Source organism: Xenopus tropicalis, chromosome 2, assembly GCF_000004195.4.
Source record: "Xenopus tropicalis strain Nigerian chromosome 2, UCB_Xtro_10.0, whole genome shotgun sequence".
Taxonomy (NCBI): Eukaryota; Metazoa; Chordata; class Amphibia; order Anura; family Pipidae; genus Xenopus; species Xenopus tropicalis.
The window spans coordinates 70406841-70431284 of NC_030678.2; the positions used below are offsets into that span (position 1 = coordinate 70406841).

The 24444-nt window shown below is 40.3% G+C and overlaps 1 protein-coding gene across 5 annotated transcripts in view; it reads right to left on the reverse strand.

Moving 5' to 3' along the window:
* Nucleotides 1-23832, reverse strand: part of optc (opticin) — a 34519-nt gene extending 10687 nt beyond the window's left edge. Inside the window, exons 1-3 of one of the 5 annotated variants that reach the window (XM_012962412.3) lie at nt 23705-23832; nt 20058-20301; nt 869-1004 (exon numbers count right to left, since the gene is read on the reverse strand). In XM_012962412.3, the coding sequence (XP_012817866.1) occupies nt 869-1004; nt 20058-20261 (340 nt within the window). In that variant the 5' untranslated portion in view covers nt 20262-20301; nt 23705-23832. 5 annotated transcript variants of the gene reach the window in all.
* Nucleotides 23833-24444: the final 612 nt, after the last annotated feature.

Consider the following 24444-nt stretch of genomic DNA (forward strand, 5'->3'; position numbering starts at 1 on the left):
CGGATTTGTAATCTGGGTGCCCCGAGGCCGCCCCCTGTCCGTCGCCCCCTGCGCATGCCCGAACACACGATCGGCACGCAACCCCCCCCCCACACGTGCATGTGCAAACTCGTGATCTTGCATGTGTGGGGCTTTACATTCGCATATGGAGCAGTGGGGGAGAGGTCCCCATTGCTCCGTATGGGAGAAAAAGTTCAACATTTTGGTGCGGCGGGGCAGCATGCTGTCCCCCTTATTTGTGCCTCCCTAGGCCCGGGCCTTTGTGGCCTTTCCACAAATCCGGGCCTGGCAAAGCGCAGTATTGGTGGGTGGGTGCAAAGCAGCCCGGTCCTTACTACCTCTCATTGCAAAAGTGCAGGTGAAGTACAAGGACCTGCATCCCTGGGTGAACATGGCAGCCACAGGATGCAATGTGCATTGAACATAGTGGCCTGCATCTGGTTTTGTTCTTTGCTTTGTCCTTCTTCTAGTGCATTTTCTTTTTCTGAAATTTCTGGTCCTGCAGGAGGCAACTTCATGTGACTTTGGATTATTTGATGTGAAGGGCTTTCCGCCAGTGACTTTTATTGTAGCCGGTGGAAAGCCTTTTCGGAGTGGTTAGTTGGCCGCTATAGCAGAGATCTTATAGCGGGCAACTAACTCTCTCTGTGGGCTCCTACCCTAAAAGTTATGAGTATCATCATCCTTTATACTTTACTGAAATCTTGTACATCACTTTACAAAGGAAGTGCATACTGTAAACAAAATTACACAATAATATGGTAAGTTAGGCCAAAACAAAACTTAAATCTCTTGTATTTAAAATTTAAAATTCTTTTTACAGATTTGTCCAATCTTTAGAGAGTAATGACTGTTTATCTGTACTCACCCTGTTCAGTCATGGATCCAAACAGACTATTTTGTGATGGCTTTGGAGTACCGGGTAGTGTAATGGGTTTTTCAGTCCCCTGGTTTGTCAGTAGGCCAGACTTTTCGTTCAGTGGAGTCAGTGTATGAACTTCAGTCTATCAGTTATAACAGAATTTATACAATGCATGATAAAGCAACACCAATTCAAGATGTAACAAAAGCAACATTCATCAATATGTACATGTGTCCAGTGGGTCATGCATAACATAAAACAAAAGTCTGTCTCCACCTCTGGCCCTCTGCTTCCTGCTGATTGAGGTTCATGCTTCTCTGTAAAAAAGAACCTTTAAAATGTCACCAGTGATCACTCCAGGAAGAAGAATACTGTTAATCGGAGTTGTCTTATTAGGTTTATATTAAAATTAAGTTTATCAAGTTTATCGAAACATTAAAACAGTGGGGTTTACAGTTTTAACCCTTTTACTGCCAGCCATTTTGGTCAAAGCGGAACTTGTATTGCCAGACAGTTTTTGAACATTTTGCACTGTTTCACTTTAGGGGCCTTTCCTCGGGGGGACTTTTAGTTTACCAAGGAAAACAATATATCGTTTTTTTCAGAACAACCTAAGCTTTCAAAATATGGTAGAATTTTTGTGTAATTCCAATTCTGTAACAAGATATAGGCTTCTAAATGTCTAAAAATGCAAAAAAAATCAAATTTTCCATAATATAATCACACATACTAGAAACAAAAATTATTTTATGCACGAATATACAACTGATTTGGAAAGTCCCATGTCTCCTGAACGTGCCAATACCAAATATATATAGTTTTATGGAGATTTCTCACTTGTATAGGTCAAAAACTCCCAGCAGTACACTACCAAATTCCCAAAGCACTGCTCCAAAAAAACTGCATACTTTGGATTTCAAGGCCAAAATTCCACTAACAGAAGGTTTATCCCAGAAAATTGTACATTTTTGGAAAGAACAGATTCTGGGGAATACAGAATAGGCACAACTGTCTGTCTACTCCAAACTATCAAGTCGCAATGCTTTCCTAAAGTTATTGGTTTTTATCAAAATTTGTGATTTTTTTTAAAAATCGCTTCAAAGCTTCCAGTCTATAGTATCTTATCTCCTACAGGTCATAAAGTAACCAAATAAAACACCCTAAATATGAATGCCTGGGGTCCACTGAACAGTTTGATGCCCAATATGTATAGGTTTACCTAAGTATGTGGCATGTAGGGGCCCCAATGTGAACATACCCCATATGAACTGTCATTTCTGTCATTTCAGCTTCTGCAAAATCAACACATTTACATCATTATATGTGGGATAAAGCTAGTAAAAAGTATGCTCACCCCAGAAAGTCATATATTTTTGGAAAGTACACATTCCCCCGAATCTAAAATGGGTACCCATGTCTTTCTACTCCAAAGTACCAAGCCGCACAGCTTTTCTAAAGTTAGCAATTTTGATGACATTTCCAAAAATCCCCTCAAAGCTTCCACTTTGAAGCATCTTATCTCCCACATAGCATTAGGTACCAAGATAAAACACCCTGAATTTGAATGCCAGGGGTCCACTGAACAGTTTGATGCCCAATATGTATAGGTTTACCTAAGTATGTGGCATGTAGGGGCCCCAATGTGAACATACCCCATATGAACTGTCATTTCTGTCATTTCAGCTTCTGCAAAATCAACACATTTACATCATTATATGTGGGATGAAGCTAGTAAAAAGTACGCTCACCCCAGAAAGTCATATATTTTTGGAAAGTACACATTCCCCCGAATCTAAAATGGGTACCCATGTCTTTCTACTCCAAAGTACCAAGCCGCACAGCTTTTCTAAAGTTAGCAATTTTGATGACATTTCCAAAAATCCCCTCAAAGCTTCCACTTTGAAGCATCTTATCTCCCACATAGCATTAGGTACCAAGATAAAACACCCTGAATTTGAACGCCAGGGGTCCACTGAACAGTTTGATGCCCAATATGTATAGGTTTACCTAAGTATGTGGCATGTAGGGGCCCCAATGTGAACATACCCCATATGAACTGTCATTTCTGTCATTTCAGCTTCTGCAAAATCAACACATTTACATCATTATATGTGGGATAAAGCTAGTAAAAAGTATGCTCACCCCAGAAAGTCATATATTTTTGGAAAGTACACATTCCCCCAAATCTAAAATGGGTACCCATGTCTTTCTACTCCAAAGTACCAAGCCGCACAGCTTTTCTAAAGTTAGCAATTTTGATGACATTTCCAAAAATCCCCTCAAAGCTTCCACTTTGCAGCATCTTATCTCCCACATAGCATTAGGTACCAAGATAAAACACCCTGAATTTGAACACCAGGGGTCCACTGAACAGTTTGATGCCCAATATGTATAGGTTTACCCAAGTATGTGGCATGTAGGGGCCCGAATGTGAACATACCCCCATATATACTGTCATTTCTGTCATTTCAGCTCCTGCAAAATCAACACATTTACATCATTATATGTGAGATAAAGCTACAAAAAAGTACGCTCACCCCAGAAAGCCATATATTTTTGGAAAGTACACATTCCCCCGAATCTAAAATGGGTACCCATGTCTTTCTACTCCAAAGTACCAAGCCGCACAGCTTTTCTAAAGTTAGCAATTTTGATGACATTTCCAAAAATCCCCTCAAAGCTTCCATTTTGAAGCATCTTATCTCCCACATAGCATTAGGTACCAAGATAAAACACCCTGAATTTGAACGCCAGGGGTCCACTGAACAGTTTGATGCCCAATATGTATAGGTTTACCTAAGTATGTGGCATGTAGGGGCCCCAATGTGAACATACCCCCATTTATACTGTCATTTCTGTCATTTCAGCTCCTGCAAAATCAACACATTTACATCATTATATGTGGGATAAAGCTACAAAAAAGTACGCTCACCCCAGAAAGTCATATATTTTTGGAAAGTACACATTCCCCCGAATCTAAAATGGGTACCCATGTCTTTCTACTCCAAAGTACCAAGCCGCACAGCTTTTCTAAAGTTAGCAATTTTGATGACATTTCCAAAAATCCCCTCAAAGCTTCCACTTTGCAGCATCTTATCTCCCACATAGCATTAGGTACCAAGATAAAACACCCTGAATTTGAACACCAGGGGTCCACTGAACAGTTTGATGCCCAATATGTATAGGTTTACCCAAGTATGTGGCATGTAGGGGCCCGAATGTGAACATACCCCCATATATACTGTCATTTCTGTCATTTCAGCTCCTGCAAAATCAACACATTTACATCATTATATGTGAGATAAAGCTACAAAAAAGTACGCTCACCCCAGAAAGCCATATATTTTTGGAAAGTACACATTCCCCCGAATCTAAAATGGGTACCCATGTCTTTCTACTCCAAAGTACCAAGCCGCACAGCTTTTCTAAAGTTAGCAATTTTGATGACATTTCCAAAAATCCCCTCAAAGCTTCCATTTTGAAGCATCTTATCTCCCACATAGCATTAGGTACCAAGATAAAACACCCTGAATTTGAACGCCAGGGGTCCACTGAACAGTTTGATGCCCAATATGTATAGGTTTACCTAAGTATGTGGCATGTAGGGGCCCCAATGTGAACATACCCCCATATATACTGTCATTTCTGTCATTTCAGCTCATGCAAAATCAACACATTTACATCATTATATGTGGGATAAAGCTACAAAAAGTACGCTCACCCCAGAAAGTCATATATTTTTGGAAAGTACACATTCCCCCGAATCTAAAATGGGTACCCATGTCTTTCTACTCCAAAGTACCAAGCCGCACAGCTTTTCTAAAGTTAGCAATTTTGATGACATTTCCAAAAATCCCCTCAAAGCTTCCACTTTGCAGCATCTTATCTCCCACATAGCATTAGGTACCAAGATAAAACACCCTGAATTTGAACACCAGGGGTCCACTGAACAGTTTGATGCCCAATATGTATAGGTTTACCCAAGTATGTGGCATGTAGGGGCCCGAATGTGAACATACCCCCATATATACTGTCATTTCTGTCATTTCAGCTCCTGCAAAATCAACACATTTACATCATTATATGTGAGATAAAGCTACAAAAAAGTACGCTCACCCCAGAAAGCCATATATTTTTGGAAAGTACACATTCCCCCGAATCTAAAATGGGTACCCATGTCTTTCTACTCCAAAGTACCAAGCCGCACAGCTTTTCTAAAGTTAGCAATTTTGATGACATTTCCAAAAATCCCCTCAAAGCTTCCATTTTGAAGCATCTTATCTCCCACATAGCATTAGGTACCAAGATAAAACACCCTGAATTTGAACGCCAGGGGTCCACTGAACAGTTTGATGCCCAATATGTATAGGTTTACCTAAGTATGTGGCATGTAGGGGCCCCAATGTGAACATACCCCCATATATACTATCATTTCTGTCATTTCAGCTCCTGCAAAATCAACACATTTACATCATTATATGTGGGATAAAGCTACAAAAAAGTACGCTCACCCCAGAAAGTCATATATTTTTGGAAAGTACACATTCCCCCGAATCTAAAATGGGTACCCATGTCTTTCTACTCCAAAGTACCAAGCCGCACAGCTTTTCTAAAGTTAGCAATTTTGATGACATTTCCAAAAATCCCCTCAAAGCTTCCACTTTGCAGCATCTTATCTCCCACATAGTGTTAGGTACCAAGATAAAACACCCTAAATTTGAACGCCAGGGGTCCACTGAACAGTTTGATGCCCAATATGTATAGGTTTACCTAAGTATGTGGCATGTAGGGGCCCCAATGGGAACATACCCCCATATGATCTATCATTTCAGCTCCTGCAAAATCAACACATTTACATCCTTTATGTGGGATAATGCTACAAAAAAAGTACATTCACCCCAGAAAGCCATATATTTTGGAAAATACACATTCCCCCGAATCTATAATGGGTAAATATTTCTTATTGCTACAAAGTACCAAGCTGTAAAGCTTTCCTAAGTTTGCAGATTTATATGACATTTCGAAAATCGCATAAAAATGTTGCAATTTGCCGCATTTATCTCTCACAATTTCTTGATAAAGATCAGATAAAGACAAATCACCCCAAAAAGGAACACCAGAGGTCTACTGAACAGTTTGATGCCCAATATGCATAGATATACCAAAGTCTGCGGTATGTACTGAACCCAAAATGAAAATAGCGCATAAGGATTTCTCGCCTGCCAGCTCAGCTTTTGCACACAGAGCCCCCTGTCAGTGTATTATGTGCCAAAACTTCCCCTAACCATACAGTGACCCCCACAAAACCATATATTTTTGGAAAGTACACATTCTGACAAATCCAACAAGGGTAAAGAGTCCTTTCTACACCAAAGTACCAATCTGCAGAGCTTTCCTAAAGTTATTGGTTTTTATGACATTTCAGAAAATCGCCTAAAAATGTTGCAATTTGTCGCATTTATCTCACACAATTTCTTGCGTACAAAGGCAAGTCACCCCAAATAGGAACACCAGAGGCCTACTGAACAGTTTGATGCCCAATATGCATAGATATACCAAAGTCTGCGGTATGTACTGAACCCTAAATGAAAATAGCGCATAAGGATTTCTCGCCTGCCAGCTCAGCTTTTGCACACAGAGCCCCCTGTCAGTGTATTATGTGCCAAAACTTCCCCTAACTATACAGATCCCCCACAAAACCATATATTTTTGGAAAGTACACATTCTGACAAATCCAACAAGGGTAAAGAGTCCTTTCTACACCAAAGTACCAATCTGCAGAGCTTTCCTAAAGTTATTGGTTTTTATGACATTTCAGAAAATCGCCTAAAAATGTTGCAATTTGTCGCATTTATCTCACACAATTTCTTGCGTACAAAGGCAAGTCACCCCAAATAGGAACACCAGAGGCCTACTGAACAGTTTGATGCCCAATATGCATAGATATACCAAAGTCTGCGGTATGTACTGAACCCTAAATGAAAATAGCGCATAAGGATTTCTCGCCTGCCAACTCAGCTTTTGCACACAGAGCCCCCTGTCAGTGTATTATGTGCCAAAACTTCCCCTAACTATACAGAGACCACCACAAAACCATATATTTTTGGAAAGTACACATTCTGACAAATCCAACAAGGGTAAAGAGTCCTTTCTACACCAAAGTACCAAGCCGCAAAGCTTTCCTAAAGTTATCGGTTTTTATGACATTTCAGAAAATCGCCTAAAAATGTTGCAATTTGCCGCATTTATCTCACACAATTTCTTGCGTACAAAGGCAAGTCACCCCAAATAGGAACACCAGAGGCCTACTGAACAGTTTGATGCCCAATATGCATAGATATACCAAAGTCTGCGGTATGTACTGAACCCTAAATGAAAATAGCGCATAAGGATTTCTCGCCTGCCAGCTCAGCTTTTGCACACAGAGCCCCCTGTCAGTGTATTATGTGCCAAAACTTCCCCTAACTATACAGAGACCCCCACAAAACCATATATTTTTGGAAAGTACACATTCTGACAAATCCAACAAGGGTAAAGAGTCCTTTCTACACCAAAGTACCAATCTGCAGAGCTTTCCTAAAGTTATTGGTTTTTATGACATTTCAGAAAATCGCCTAAAAATGTTGCAATTTGCCGCATTTATCTCACACAATTTCTTGCGTACAAAGGCAAGTCACCCCAAATAGGAACACCAGAGGCCTACTGAACAGTTTGATGCCCAATATGCATAGATATACCAAAGTCTGCGGTATGTACTGAACCCTAAATGAAAATAGCGCATAAGGATTTCTCGCCTGCCAGCTCAGCTTTTGCACACAGAGCCCCCTGTCAGTGTATTATGTGCCAAAACTTCCCCTAACTATACAGAGACCCCCACAAAACCATATATTTTTGGAAAGTACACATTCTGACAAATCCAACAAGGGTAAAGAGTCCTTTCTACACCAAAGTACCAAGCCGCAAAGCTTTCCTAAAGTTATCGGTTTTTATGACATTTCAGAAAATCGCCTAAAAATGTTGCAATTTGCCGCATTTATCTCACACAATTTCTTGCGTACAAAGGCAAGTCACCCCAAATAGGAACACCAGAGGCCTACTGAACAGTTTGATGCCCAATATGCATAGATATACCAAAGTCTGCGGTATGTACTGAACCCAAAATGAAAATAGCGCATAAGGATTTCTCGCCTGCCAACTCAGCTTTTGCACACAGAGCCCCCTGTCAGTGTATTATGTGCAGTAACCCCCCCTAACTATACAGTGACCCCCAGAAAACCATATATTTTTGGAAAGTACACATTCTGATGAATTCAAAATAGGTAAAGTTATTTTTGTACACCAAAGTTACACCTGGCAAAGCTACGCTAAAAACAGATCAGGAACACTTATACAGGGATAAAATGTGATAAAACCACAAAAATTGTGCAAATCAGTGAAACAACAAAATAAGTTACATGACAGTGTAATTAATGGCCAGAATATCTGATCCAATAGTTACGCTGTCAAAATAAACAGTTTTTAGGTAAAAGAAAATAAAAACAAAGTGGTAAAATGAAAAAAAAAAAAAAAAAAAGCAAAACAAAAAAAAACCAAAGTGTTTGTGTATACATGTGTGTACATGTGTAAAAGTTGTGTGATAGTGTGTAAGTGTGTATATGAGTGTAAATAAGTGTATAAAAGTGTGAAAAATGAAAAAAATAAAAAATAAAAAAATGCTAAAATGTGTGCTGTAAGTGTGTGTAAATGTATGTAAGTGTGTATAAATGTATGTAAATGTGTGTATAAGTGTGTAAAAGTGTGTAAATGCAATAAAAAAAAACTCCTTACCTGTTCCTGAAGACCGATCGCCTCCTTCCTCATTTGGGCCGGCGCTGGGGGAGAGAGAGGAAGCAGGAAGCAGCAGACGCGATGCGATCGCGTCTGCTGCTTCCTGGAGGGTCCTGCGAGCGATCGGCTCGCAGGACCCTGATGACAGCCCCCCTGGCACATTGCCCAGGGGGGCTGTCATTGTTAGAAGCCCTCTGCAGTGGCGGCACATGCCGCCGCTGCAGAGGGCAGCGCTTAAACGCCAACGACCTATGAGACACGTCGTTGGCGTTTAAGCCCTTTTACTGCCAGCACGTATGCCATACGTGCTTGGCAGTAAAAGAGTTAAAGAATCATCATTCATGTTATTGTTTTCCTAAATTAGGTTGTTAAAGGACAGGGCTAGGGCTTCCCTGAGGCCCTCACTTTCATAGTTAGACCTGATTATTATTATTCCCTTCCTGGTCTGACACAGGAAAGCAATAAGAAGAGGAGATAAGACTTAACACCTCTTACCTGACGTGAAGTTTTGGGAGATTTAAAAGGGAAAAATCCTTGTTTGTGGCAAGGTAAATCATTTGGTCTTACTTAACAAGTGTATAGCCCTTACCCTTCTTTATCAGTTCACCCCCAGACTAGCAGTCATGTAAGTTCCTACCAACCTGAAGGTTTTGTATTTTACACACACAAGAGTGTTGATAAAAAAATCCTGCATTGATATACTGTATAGTCCTCACTTTATGTGAATAAAGCTCACCTAGCACAATATGTATTATTTAAATGCACACAGTATTCACTGCAGCCACAACAGCAGCTAGCTTGGCACAGCATTCTGAATGCCTTTGTCGCAACTTAGCTAGTCATTACCTTGTCACAAAGATTAGTTTTTGGTTCTCCTTCACATACATTTGTGTTGTGCATTAAAAAGCTCCCACATTCTACACAAGCTTGTCAGACATATTCCAAATTAGTATGAAAATATGAGAACTGTCATATGACTTGTAGATTGTAAGCTCTTTTGGGCAGGGCTCTCTTCACCTCTTGTATCGGTTATTGATTGCTTTATATGCTACTCTGTATGTCCAATGTATGAAACCCACTTATTGTACAGCGCTGCAGAATATGTTGGTGCTTTATAAATAAATTTTAATAATAATAATCATGGCGATGAAGGGGCCTTCCTGCATTGGCTTTTACCATACTATAACAATGTAAATACTTCGAACATACCATAATTCATTGTCATTCAGTATAACATTTTTGAAATTGGAGTTCTGTTATTACTGAATATTATTTCTGCTTCTCTGTTGCTTATCTAGCTCCTTGCTTTTAGCCTTGCTGCCTTCTCTTTCTCTGTTTTATTTTCTGTTTCTGACACCTGCCCCCTCTCTACTGTCAGTGAATGTGTTTCATCTCCCATGTCTTTCCCTTTCAGCCCTACTCATTTGGAAGCATTTCTCAGCTGTGTATATATTTTTCCCTAAAATTTTCTTTTATCTGTCATTACCTATTTGAAGGGAAGTTGTACTGCTTTTTGATAACCACATCGTCTGATATTGTATCCTAGGTTTTTATTGGTGGTTCAATAATATATTGTTGAAGTACAGCTTTAGGAATTAGGAGACATATATGGTAGCATAAGTAAAATCCCCTAATCATTTAGGCAATAATCATTACTATATGTGTCAGCTTTCACTTTGGACTAAAATTACCATTATCTTGGCCCCTTTATCAGAGCACCTTGTAGATCTGCTTTGGACCCTGTACCTGTTTCAAAGGAGGGGTAGTCATGCTCCTAATGGTCCCCACTAGAAGCACAGTAGGAGGGGGATAGACAATCATAGCTCTGCATTTACACAAGCTAAGACAGGCTTTAGTTCCCTATCAGTTCCTATGCTGACTGGTTCCTATCCTACAGTGCAGTGTGCTGAGTACTGCTGGCTCCCCTGCACAGCCTGGGAAAGTAGGCAGCAGTAAATGGTTCTTTTTTTTAATGTGTAGCCTTTCAGGGTCGGACTGGCTCCCGCCCCAGGGGCCCTGCAGGTGCCTGCGCCCCCCCCCCCACAAGGGCCCCCCTAACCCCCCTCGCAGGGCCCCCCACCTGACGTCCTTCCCCGAGCGCGTAAATTTAACGCATCAGGGCAGGAGCGGTCGGGCAGGGGGAGCGCCGGCAAGGGTCGGGTCTGGGCCGCTGGGGCCTGTAATTCAGAGCATAATTTATAAATAGTTTATAAAAAACATTTGTTCCAAAGTCTTAAAATAGCTGGCCATCAAAGAAAGTGACACAGGTAGAGAATGTGGAGACCAGGGGTGGGCCAAGCCAACCTGGCGCCCTAGGCAACCCGGTACGCCACCTCGCCCCTGCACCTCCCCCCCTCGCGTGTGCTTTAGTGCGCATGAGCAGTTCCGGGGGGGGGGGGGGACGGGTTGCGATGCTATGGGTCATTGCTCTATAGCGTAATCACAAAGGAGTGCAGACTAGGGGTAGGCAGGCAAGGCTCCTGCCTGGCGCCCCCCGATCGTTGCGCACTAGGCAGCTGCCTCTTCTGCCTACCCCTAGTTCTGGCCCTGGTGGAGACCTAACCTAAATCTACCCTGAAAATGTTAAAGAGACCCAAATAGGATAAATAATCTGTAAAGCAGACAGAAATCGTTACTGAATGGAGCAGGAAACATCTTTCTTTTACTATGTACCACTGCCATTTACCCCCCTATCCCCCAACATGTCATTTAAAATTTGGCAGCCCCTAGCCCAACTGATGGCTCTGATTTGGACTATAGTGGTAGGTATTGCCTACAGGTAGTCAAAATAGCAGGCCAGGCACACTAATCATGACATGCTGAAAAAATACAAGTATAATTACACTGAGAAGTGATATGTGGTATGAGACACAATGGGAAGGAGGTCCCTGCCCCATAGAGCTTACAAGTGGAATCATAACATACACCAAAAAGAAGGACCAAATTGCACAAGATTTGGGCATTGGCCCTTAACCCTTTAACTGCCAACGACGTACAGCGCACGTCGTTGCAGGAAAAGGCTTTATCTGCCAATGACGTACGTCGTACACCACGATCATCGCAGGGCCGCCCCCAGAGCAGCAGACGCAATCGAATCGCGTCTGCTGCTTGCTCCCCGCTTCCTGCTTCCTGTTTTCCCCCCAAGAGCCGGCCCACTGACCAGTACTGCAGCAAGACGACCAGCCATGCAATCCCTGCTTCTGGACAGGTAAATGTGTGTTTTATTTTTTGCATTTACACACTTACATACATTTATACCTACATACAGCACACAATTTAGCACTTCTTTTTGTTTTTTTTTTTCATTTAGCACACTCATATACACTTATATACACTCATATACACACTTACATACTGTCACACTACTTTTACATATGTACACACTTGTATACGCAAAACTTTTTTTTGTATTATTTGTATTTTTTTTCCATTTTACAACTCGTTTTTAGTTTATTTTCCCTAAAAACTGTTTATTTTGACAGCATAACTATTGGATCAGATATTCTAACCACTAATTACACTCATGTGACTTATTTTGTTGTTTCGCTGATTTGCACAATTTTTGTGGGTTTATTGCATTTTTATCCCTGTATAAGTGTTCCTGATCTGTTTTTAGCATAACTTTGCCAGGTGTAACTTTGGTGTACAAAAATAACTTAACCTATTTTGAATTCATCGGAATGTGTACTTTCCAAAAATATATGGTTTTCTGGGAGTCTCTGTATAGTTAGGGGGTGTTACGGCCAGGGCTGCCATCAGAAATCACGGGGCCCCGTACAACAAAACTATCAGGGCCCCCCAGAGGCCTAATGGTTAAAACCCAGAACACATATTGGTGGCCATGGGTACCGTGTAACCAACAAGAGGGAGATGTGACAACAGCAGTGCTAATGGTTATGGCAAAAGGGAGACTGGGGGAACTGTTGGCTATGTGGGCGACAAATCTTACGAAAATACCTCTCCCTTCTTACACATATTTCAGCATTTATGCTGAATTGCCACAAGTAAGGTGCTTTATATGCTGTGATATGAATGTTAGTGAAGGGAGTGGTATTTTCAGAAGATCTGTCACATGCACATAGCAACAAATCTCGTCAGCCAATTTCCCTAACACAAAAAACTCAAACTGCAGATGATAAAAAATGTACACTTATACTGCTGCGCCACTTGCTATGTACCCCTATACTGCTGCGCCACTTGCTATGTACCCCTATACTGCTGCGCCACTTTCTATGTACCCCTATACTGCTGCGCCACTTGCTATGTACCCCTATACTGCTGCGCCACTGCTGCCTTGCTATGTACACAAGCAACATAAGGCTTGGATATATAAAAAATGTGCAAGCGCAAAAAAATTCTGCTTACTTTCTTTTTGATTTTGCTGTTCTCTGATTTCTGCTTTGTTTTTCTGTCCTGCTTTCTTACACTCCTATGTTTTTTCTTCTTCCAGCATTTCAGCTCATATACTACTTTTCGTCTCTTTTAAACTTTTTGTCCATATTTCACACCTTTCCTAACTTCTTTGTTTTTCTCTACATACTCTCCCTTTCTGTTTCTCCCAATCTCTTCACTCTCCCATTCACCATATTTTTCTGCCAAACACTTTTTCTTACCCATTCCTTGTTTTTCCCATGCTTTTCTCTATGGGGGTGGGCTGGGCCAATCCAGGCTGCAGAGTGCTGGGCAATCTGGGCTGGGGGTGGACTGGGCCAATCCGGGCTGGGGTTGTCTGGGCCAATCCGGGCTGCTGCTGGCTGGGCCAATCGGGTTGGGGGCGGGCTGAGCCAATCCGGGCTTGGGCGGGCTGGGCCAATCTGGGCTGCTGCTGGCTGGGCCAATCGGGTCGGGGGCGGGCTGGGCCAATCCGGGGTTGGGCGGGCTGGGCCAATCTGGGCTGCTGCTGGCTGGGCCAATCGGGTCGGGGGCGGGCTGGGCCAATCTGGGCTGCTGCTGGCTGGGCCAATCGTGTCGGGGGCGGGCTGGGCCAATCTGGTCTGGGGCGAGCTGGGCCAATCGGGTTGGGGCGGGCTGGGCAAGCAGTTCTAGGGGCGGGCCGTGCAACGATCTTGGATAAAGCAAGATCCTAGGTTTAGCTGCTGACAGCAGGGGGGCCCAGCTAATAAAGGTGAGTGCAGTAGAGCCGGGCCCCCCCTTATGAGCCAAAACTCATGGGGCCCGGGACGATTGTCCCCCCTGTACCCCCCTGATGGCGGCCCTGGTTACGGCACATAATACGCTGACAGGGGGCTCTGTGTGCTAAAGCTGAGTTGGCAGGCGAGAAATCCATATGCGCTATTTTCATTTTGGGGTCAGTACATACCACAGACTTTGGTATATCTATGCATATTAGGCATCAAACTGTTCAGTAGACCTCTGGTGTTCTTATTTCAGGTGATTTGCCATTGTACGCTAGAAATTGTGTGTGGCAAACTGCACATTTTTAGGAGATTTTCTGAACGGCAAACTTAGGAACACTTTGCAGCTTGGTACTTTGGAGTAAAAGGAAATGTGTACCCATTATAGATTCGAGCGAATGTGTACTTTTCGAAAATATATGGCTTTCTGGGGTGAGCGTACTTTTTTGTAGCATTATCCCACATAAAAGATGTAAATGTGTTGATTTTCTGAAATGACACATCATATGGGGGTATGTTCCCATTGGGGCCCCTACATGCCACATATTTAGGTAAACCTATACATATTGGGCATCAAACTGTTCAGTGGACCCCTGGCATTCAAATTTAGGGTGTTTTATCTTGGTACCTAATGCTATGTGGGAGATAAGATGCTGCAAATTGGAAGCTTTGAGGGGATTTTTGGAAATGTCATCAAAATTGCCAGCTTTAGGAAAGCTTTGCCGCTTGGTACTTTGGAGTAGATAGACATGGGTACCCATTTTAAATTCAGGGGAATGTGTACTTTCCAAAAATATATGACTTTCTGGGGTGAACGTACTTTTTACTAGCTTTATCCCACGTATAATGATGTAAATGTGTTGATTTTGCAGGAGCTGAAATGACAGAAATGATAGATCATATGGGGTATGTTCACATTGGGGCCCCTACATGCCACATACTTTGGTAAACCTATACATATTTGGCATCAAACTGTTCAGTGGACCCCTGGCATTCATATTTAGGGTGTTTTATTTGGTTACTTCATGACCTGTAGGAGATAAGATACTATAGACTGGAAGCTTTGAAGCGATTTTTTAAAAACTTCACAAATTTTGATAAAAACCTATAACTTTAGAAAAGCATTGTGACTTGATAGTTTGGAGTAGACAGACCTACAGTGTCTATTCTGGATTCCCCAGAATCTGTTCTTTCCAGAAATGTGTAATTTCTGGGATAAACCTTCTGTTAGTGGAATTTTTGTCCTTGAAATCTAAAGTATGCAGCTTTCTGGAGTAGTGCTTTGGAAATTTGGTAGTGTACTGCTGGGAGTTTTTGACCTATACAAGTGAGAAATCTCCATAAAACTATATATATTTGATATTGGCGCATTCAGGAGACATGGGACTTTCCAAATCAGTTGTATTTTTGTGCATAAAATAATTTTTGTTTCTGGTATGTGTGTTTATATTATGGAAAATATGATTTTTTTAAATTTTGTAGATATTTAGAAGCATATATCTTGTTACAGAATTGGAATTACACCAAAATTCTACCAAATGTTGAAAGCTTAGTTTGTCCTGGAAAAAATGATATATTGTTTTCGTGGGTAACCTAAAAGTCCCCCCAAGGAAAGGCCCCTAAAGTCAAACAGTGCAAAATGTTCAAAAACTGTCTGGCAGTAGAAGTTCCGCTTTGTCCAAAACGGCTGGCAGTGAAAGGGTTAAGTGCAGGAAATAATGTTTTAGTGTTCTAAAAGGTAGAATCAGAGTTTTTTTTATATTAAAGAGAGTGAGTGTTCCCTACGGTGAAATTCAAGGTTGGAGTTCCAGAGGTAAGAAGCTGAAGAAGTTTTGGGATGAGAAAGAGCAGTGAGTGTGGATGGTGTAAAAAGGTGGTGGCAAGGAGCACAGAGGTGAAGAGCTTTAAAGGGCCTAGTGTAACCCCTTTTGGGCTGAAACAGGCAAAATCCAGCTAGACAGATTAGAGCAGGGATCCCCAACCAGTGGCTTAGGAGAAACATGTTGCTCCAGATTCTTATTTTTTAATTCCTGGCTTAAAGTCAAGCTTTACTTGCATCAAAACCATGACTACTGCCAAACAAAGCCTCCTGGCTGCCAGTCTACATAAGGGCTACCAATATCCAACCACAGCCCATATTTGGCACCCCCAGTAACATTTTTCATGTTGCTCCCAAACTCTTTTTTACATTTGTTAGTTGCTCACGGGTAGAAAAAGGTTGGTGACCCCTGGATTAGAGCATGGGCACCGTTGCTAGGTGGAAGAATGTATGTGAGTGGTGTTGTTGGACTACACCTCTCCGCTGCCAGATGTAAAGTAATGATGAAAAATACATTAGCCAGGGGTTCTTTTGCAAACAGGTACTGAACCACACAAGTGGCACCAGGGAAAAACTTTAATGGTATAGCAAGCATTCAAATGACATACAAAATGAAGCAAGCTTTGAAGGGTGCACTACTCGCGGAGATAAGCTTTGGGGATAGTAAAAGAATATTCTTAGAGTTTTCACCTTAAATGGCCCAGATCCCAAACAGCAGACCTGCATCAGGGAGCCTGATTCCCTTGTCACTACTGCGGTCCCTTCACTAAGGGGGCAGAGTCTTTTAGGAGACTACTCCCAACTATCTCTCCTGGTTGGAGCACAAAGAACTGCTATTACTCGCTATGACTAACCTAACTTGTGTTCCTAGAACATGCTATTACAGAACTGACCTGCTCTTTAACTGACACTCGTTCACGAGGTCCCTGATCCCCGACTTCACTAGGGAAGATGTTCTCCCTAGGGCCGAACACTTCTGGGCCTTGTTAATCCCTGGCTCCCTGGTACACATATACCTGGTTCAAGAAAGGAAGGCCAAAGAGAAAGGACCACTCCTAACCAAACACTATAATAAAGTGTGGAGGAAGTGGTCATAAGCCTATGGGCCAATGATACAGATATGATAAATAGCAAAATAGATACATGGGCTTCTGCCCAGTAACCGGATACTAGGAAGTGTAGGGTTTAAAGCCATAGTAGGTGTTAATCCTATGGGTCCCTACATTAGCAAAATGATTTTGCTATCCTTTGCTTAACAGGCAGCAATGCTAAAGATTTTACTTTGAGCTGAACAAGTTCCCTCTTAGAAAAGTGCAGGAGCCCAGGAGTCATCGCATCATTTTGCTACTGGCTTCACTGACTAATAACCTTAATATAAGTGAGTTGGTTATTATTATTATTATGGAAGTTATACTGTATATCTATATACTACATACTGTATATGTTTTACAAAATAATTATTTTTCTCCTTATATATTGGTTTCATCATATGTTTGTGTGCCTTTATAAAATGTCAAGAAACTCAATAAAAACAAGTTAAAAAAAAAAAAAAAAAAAAAGAGCAGCAGGATCCTAGCAGAAGAGAGAGACTATGACTTCCCTAATATAAGAAATCCTAGGGTTGCGTTGCAAGGCCTGCTCAACAGTATAATCCCACAAGCACATCCCAGGATATTTTTCCTATTCATGGCCAAGAAAAATATTCTGCTTAACTGGAACACTCAGTCATTCTTTTTTCTCTAGGGCATATATTTTTACATAAATAATATATTTTGAAATATAGAAATATGTATATGTAATCAAATATGTTTTGAGTGGAAGTTAAGCGACAACTGGAGGAAGTTATATGTGATGAGAGAGTATTCTCTTTCTTCTATTCTCTACTTTTCTCTTTTTGTTAACATTTTATTTATCACCCCTGCATACACCCTGATATACATACACATTTTAAGGTACTCTTAGGATACTGGGGTATTTGCTAGCTGCCATCTGATTGCTTCAAGAACACTAGAAGAATAGTATAGCTTTTCACACTGTACACCCCCACCCACAAACTGCTGATGAGTCTCCTCTCACCTGTTCTCTTTCTATTCACACTCTACATTTAGCTCTTAACACACTTTATTGTCATTTTATTAAATATACAGGAATATCATCACACTTAGCTCTCACATTGTCACTCTCTCGCCATTTCTCAGCATGTTTCTAATATTCTTACTCTTGCTGCCTATATTCACCACTTGTAGTTCTGGTGGAAAAGTAGCAGAAAGAGATGAAAGAAGGCACTATAAACCATAAATAACATAAAAGAATAGCAAACAAGTGGAGAATGCAAGACAAACAAGAGGCATAAAGGAGAACTGTTGTGTGCATACAACAGGAATATGCTAGAGAGAAGGGGCAAACTAAAGGAGAAAAAAAGTGTGGGAAGGCCAAAGGAAAATAATATACGAAAGAATATTTGGTAGGAGTAAAGAAGGGAAAAACAAGCAAATGTGAAATAATGTAGAGTAGGAGTAAAATGCAGCAGAGAAAACCATAGAAGTAAAGAAGGTGAAAGGTGGAACAACAAAAGAGAAAAATAGGAGAATAGAGATGGCTGATTTATATGGCCACAGCCTTCTAAAGACATGCTGACAGTTAAAATGCTTAAGCTTTTAAGTGAGTTAAGGTGACCACATCCTGCCTGACTTTGGTATAGTGCTGGGAGAGGAGTGGCACCTTCCTGTTTGCTTCCACCTGAGGAACAGAGTGGATGTGTGCTGTGAGCCCAGGGCATGGGCCCAGGCCCAGTGAAGTCGGGGAACAGGGCCCCGTGAATGAGGCATTAGATAGTGGCAGGTGTAGCTCCCTTTATAGTACACTCTAGGAGTGTAAGGCAGTTAGGGTTGAGCTACAAAGAGTTCTGAGCTCCTACATAGGATTTGCAGTTTTTGGAGATATCTCTCTCAGGCCACATTGCCTGTAGTGTAGGGATCCAAGTGAACAGGGAATCAGGATAGAGAACTCCCTGAGGGATCCACTACAGGGTGTGTCGCAGAGGTGAAGTGAGATTCCTGGCAGTCTGCCCACAGGGGAGTGTCAGTCTGTATATATGTGTTGCCTGTACCACTGGCTTCTGAAGCTGTATTGTGAGTAAACCCTGTGGATGTTCAATAAACACTTATTACTTTGTTATTTGCAAGAACCTCTGGCGCCCTCTGTTTTCATTTTTCTGCATAGCAGCAAGAGAGGTGTAGTTGCACAACACCCTCACCTTCCACTTCCACTTAGCGAAGGCCCATTCTGGGTAAGAGAGTACAGTGTAACCCATGTTCTACTGGTACTAGTCCGGGAAGGCAGCTATTGAGCTGAAATAGAGGTTACACATGTTTCCTGACATTAGTTACTAAGGGCAAGGTCACACGAGGCAGATTGTCAGGCTGTGGATAAGCGCAGGCTGACACTCTGCCCCTACACTTAAAAATACTTCTAGTTGTGCCTGTCAGCAGTAAGCCAAGTATCGAGTTTGTTGAAAGATATCAGCTGTGTGTGCTTGCATATGGGCGTATTGAGTGCATCTGGGTGCAGACATAACTAGAAGTATTTTTAAGTGTAGGGGTGGATTGTCACTGCGTTTATCCAGAGGCTAGAAATTGGTAATAAATATGTGTTTTGACTGAACCAAATCCGACATTCTGCCTCGTGTGACCTTGCCCTAAGAAAGTGGCCAGAAATTGGTAATAAATATGTGTTTTGACTGAACCAAATCTATGAACCTAAGGGCAGATTAATCAAAATGTGAGATTTAAGATCACCACAGAAACTAAAAATCCCATAGGAATAAATAGAAATTAGGTGAGTTTTTCTGTGGTGAGCTCTAATCTCACATTTTGATAAGTCTGCCCTTAAGGCTGTGTGGGTTTGAAGCTCTGATTGTGATCACAATTCATGCAGTTATTATGTTTTTCTTAAATTTTAATATGCAAAATAGGATTTAAATGAAATTTAATGCAAAAAATATTGAAGATTGCAATAAAATTATCCATTCAAATTATCAATATCAACACCAGGACATTTTTCTCTGAAGATATAGGAGCTAATTTATGGATATATGAACTGGTGGAATTTATCATCTAAGTTAGAAAAAAGGCCATGTTCCATAGAGTCCATTTTAAGCAAATAATCAGATTTTCTTAAATAACTGAATTTACCTCTTCTCTGTAAAAAAATGGTACCATGTCCTTGATGGTAACTAAACTGTGTAACTCCATGCTGGTGGCAAGACAATTCTATTCAGTTTAATTTATGTTTAAATGCTTTTTTAGTATAGCTAAGGTCTAGATATCCAAATAACAGAAAAAAAACATTTACCCAGAACCCCCCTAGTTTCCAAAAATTTCAAAAAGTAAAGTATTTCAAATTTGTTTCTCACCTTGGGTTCATGTTCATAATAATCATAAAGATCTACATATTTTCCTGTATCAATAGATTCCTCATAATTGATATTGTAGTCATCCAGCTTTATGTTTTTTCCACTTCTGCTTGTTTCCTTCTTGTTTCTGCCAGCCTCAGGTGATGGAGGAGCTGAGGTGATGGCAATAGCCGAGACACACAAAGCAAGAGAGAGGTACCTCATGTTGATTTGTTCCCAATGAGAAGTTTTTTTCTATAATGCCCTGTGCACAGAAAAATGAAAAGCAATGTTTTTATATCACATATATATAATACATTACATCTAAGATCTTTACTCTCAGTAAAATGTATGAGAAAAGCCTCCTGAGGTGATGCATATTAGAGTTACAGGGAATTATGCAGTTTACCTTTTAGTAGGTTATTGAAAGGTTAATTAATTCTTAATTCTTAGCAACTTTTTAATTGGTCTTCATTTTCTGCTTTTTCCAGGTTTCAAATGGGGGTCACTGCCACAGCAGCCAACAACTATGGGTCTGTGAGGCAACAACTGTATTGTTCTTACTGCTTTTTATTCCTTATCATTTTTTGCAGGCCATTTTCTGTTCATATTCCAGTCTTTCATTCAAAGCACTGCCTGGTTGCTAGGTAAATTTGGACAATAGCAACCAGAAGGCCGCTGAAATTACAAACTGGAAAGCTGCTGAACTAAAAGCTAAATAATCCATAAACAAAAAATAATAGAAAATGAAGACCCGAAGACCAAATGTCTCAGAATATCATTCTTTGCATTATACTACAAGTTAATTTTAAGGTGGACAACCCTTTTAATGGCCATTTTGATGTGGTTGCTTCATTTTGGTGAAAGACAGAGCAACCTAATTCCCTGCCACTGGAGTACTGGTTTGCCAGAGGTATTAATTCCACTTTTCCTTACATTGGGTTTATACATTTTAGTAGAAAGTTTTTATATCAAAATAGAATGCTAATCAATATATTTGCATTTAGATGATTCAACCCTATCATGCCACAATACCTGGCAGGGCATAGGCTATCTCGGGGGTTCTTATTAATCAGACACATTTTCTGACTTATACTGATAATCTGATTTTGCTAGGTGGACCAAAGTGGTTCTTTCTTAAACATTGATTAGTTATTTAGCGACAAAACATGAATATACAGACAAGCAAAAAACATTTTAATTTGCTTAACCTAACCTCAGCATGTATACAGTTTACTCCAGGGCAGAATGGAGACATCTGTGCTGTGTATTAATTGTATCCTCTTGTTGTGACTTGTTGTGGGAGGCCTAATTATTCTTCTTCTTTTTAAACCCTGATAATTCTAAGAGCTACTTTGTTAACCAGACCTAAATGTAATCTATGTCAAACAGCAACTCTAAAAAGGAGGAGCTGTCTAAAGGGCATTCTTCTAGTTCACCAATAGTATTCAAACTCATTTACTAATGCTAAGCAAATTTGTACCGTGCTAGTCACTCACAGCACACAATTAAGGAGTCATTTTCAAAGCAGGCACAATGTGCAAAGTTCAAAAAGAGGGCAAAATTGGAGAGTAGAGACCTGTGGCATACCCCATAGTTGGGCATTGTCTGTGTTGGGCATGCCTTGACTGAGGTGGCACTAGTGCTTCTTAGAAGAGCACTAAGAAGTGCCCCTTCTCCTTTGAGTTCAGTAGGTAACCCATTTAGTGATTTAACTTTTTAGCCAAATGCACAAACAATTGTTAAAGTTAAAATGTTTTTGGTTGCCAAAGTTTTCCATGTCTTCTTTGTCAGCTTCCTGTAATAATCTACAGATCCAGATATACAGTGAAACCTCAATTTTACATCCCCTGATTTTAAGTTTTCCTGCATTTTATACAATTGTTTTCTGGCCCCCCCAGTATATTAAGCTCCAGGTAAAGTTTTCTGTACCCAGAAAAAGTTATAGGGTAAAACTTTGAATATAAAGCATAAGTGGTGTAAAGGTGATATAATAATCTCAGCAATCTTTCAGAACATTTTAAGTTCTTCAAAACTGATGACACAGAGTCTATATTGGCTCTGACAGCATTTTGTATACAAAAAGCTGTGAGAAGCAAAAGACAAAACACATAAGCATAGTTTGGGTTGTAAGCAGAGACAGACATATGGGGAGGTGGGTTATGCAAAGGGGTCCCGACAAGGCACAAATTAGACCTAAGGTATGAAGTAGATGGCAGATTACTGTAGTAGTCTCTTGTTTCCACAAATGCTTGTTTTATTTATTTTTTAATTTGTACAATACTTCCTAGTGTAGGAACTATTCTGCAAATTAAAAAAACATTTGTGAAGGCAACAACTACTACAGTAATCTGCAATTTACTTCACACCTTAGGTCTAATTTGTGACTTGTCTGGACACTTTTGCATAACCCACCTCCCCATATGTCTGTCTCTGCTAACAATCCAAATTATGCTCATGTGTTTTTCCTTTTGTTTTGCACAGTTTTTTTGTGTACAAAATGCTGTAGCAGTCCCAGATTTTTACTGAAAAGTCCCTCATTTCCCTTTGATCTTCTGCATTGAATGCCAAAAAAGATACAAATTTAATTAAAAAGTAGCTTTTGGCATAGAGTCCAGATATCTTTACGAGCTTCACCTGCACTTAGAAACATTGTTTCTCAAATTTAATTAAATAAGTGTGCTTTTGGCAGAGAGCCCAGAAAGTTAACAAGCTACACCTGCACTGAGATACAATTGTAACTAATAAGCTAAACAGGTCTGTAGGGGGAACTGAGACTTGCAGCTTAAAGGGCAATTTCACCTGCATTAGCAAAACTGTAATAACAAATAAAACAAGCCCCCAGAAATGTGTTCAAACTTTAAATAACCTGCCAAATTTTGTCAAATGGGAGTAGTATTTAGGGGGTGTGGTCGCAAAAATGGCCATAGTCAAAAAAATGTTGGGAGGTATGCAAAGTCAACATAGCTTCTTTGTAATCAGCTTTGAAGAAGGAACTAAAATGTTCTAAAAGCTTGCTGTGATTATTATCACATAAATGTATAACCTTTACATCATGTTTGTTATGCTATATATCAAACATTTTCCACTATAACTTGAGATCTATTAAGCCAAAGACATAGGCTGATCTCACAAGGATATATAGATACCCATTTATTGCACAGGAACACCGACACTAGATGGCGAAGGAAGCAAATTTAAACAAGATATCTTAAAAGAGATTGTTCATCAATCTATCTCTCTCCATTATATAAAGCAAATGAGATCATGTCTGCATATATATTAAATTCTTCGGTGCAGCCCCAGCAGCCACCAAGGAGTTCAGTTCTTCCAGTATACAAACACATAAGTGCAGAGGTACACTCCAATTTCCCACACAAATCAAAAGTATAAGTGAAAAAGTTCAAAATAGTAGTAACCTGCACTACTGCACTCAACAGTTTCTCTTGTGTTAATGATGGACTAAACATGTAGTGTGCCTATTTGTTAGAGTTACAGTCCTCAACAGGATTACGTTTTTTCAGGTGTAGGAGAAAATTATTTAAGTTTTTAGACCCCCCCCTACACAGACTGCAGTTCTGATTTCATTATATACAAAATGCACATTTACATGTATACACAAACATACAAATATACATATATTTGTCAGTCTAATCAGCATTCCTTACCTTAGTCCCTTACCTTAGAGTTAGCTGGCACAAATTTAAACTTTAGTCCTTAAGGCACACACTGGAGTGCAACCTGTAAAGGAGAAAAACAGACAGGAGGTGGCCAGAAGACCAATCAGGTCTGTTGGTACAGCTGTCAGTAAGACTCCTGCAATAAGACTGAGTGACCTTAGGCTATAGTAGTATAAAATTAGACTGAACTGTAGTTTGTGTAGGAATGGGGGTGACACCTTAAATATATTTCTACTACACCTGAAAAAACATAATCCTGTTTAGACCTTTAACTCCAACAGAGAGGAACACCAAGGCACAGTACATGTTTAACCCTTAATTATGTTATTTTATCTATATAGCTGCTATATTTATTCCCTCTGTTATAGCTGCCTAATTATTTAAAAAATGCCTGATAGCCATAAACACATTTCCATATAGCTACTCTTTTCCATATAGCTACTCTTATTACTTATAATTCATAATGTGCATCATCGCTATTGAGTGGGGTCATGGGAATTAAGCAACATTTATGTAATTGTATGCAGTTTAAAGAAACAGTAAAATAAAAATTTAAAGTGTTTTACAGTTATTAAAATATAACATATAGTTGTTCTGCACAGCTAAAATTGCTAAAAACGGTGTGTTTGCTTTAGAAACACTACTACAGTTTACATTAATAAGTAGCCATGCTACATGACAGGTTATATAGCAGATAAAATCTGTAGCATACAATGGATTTAATGTTC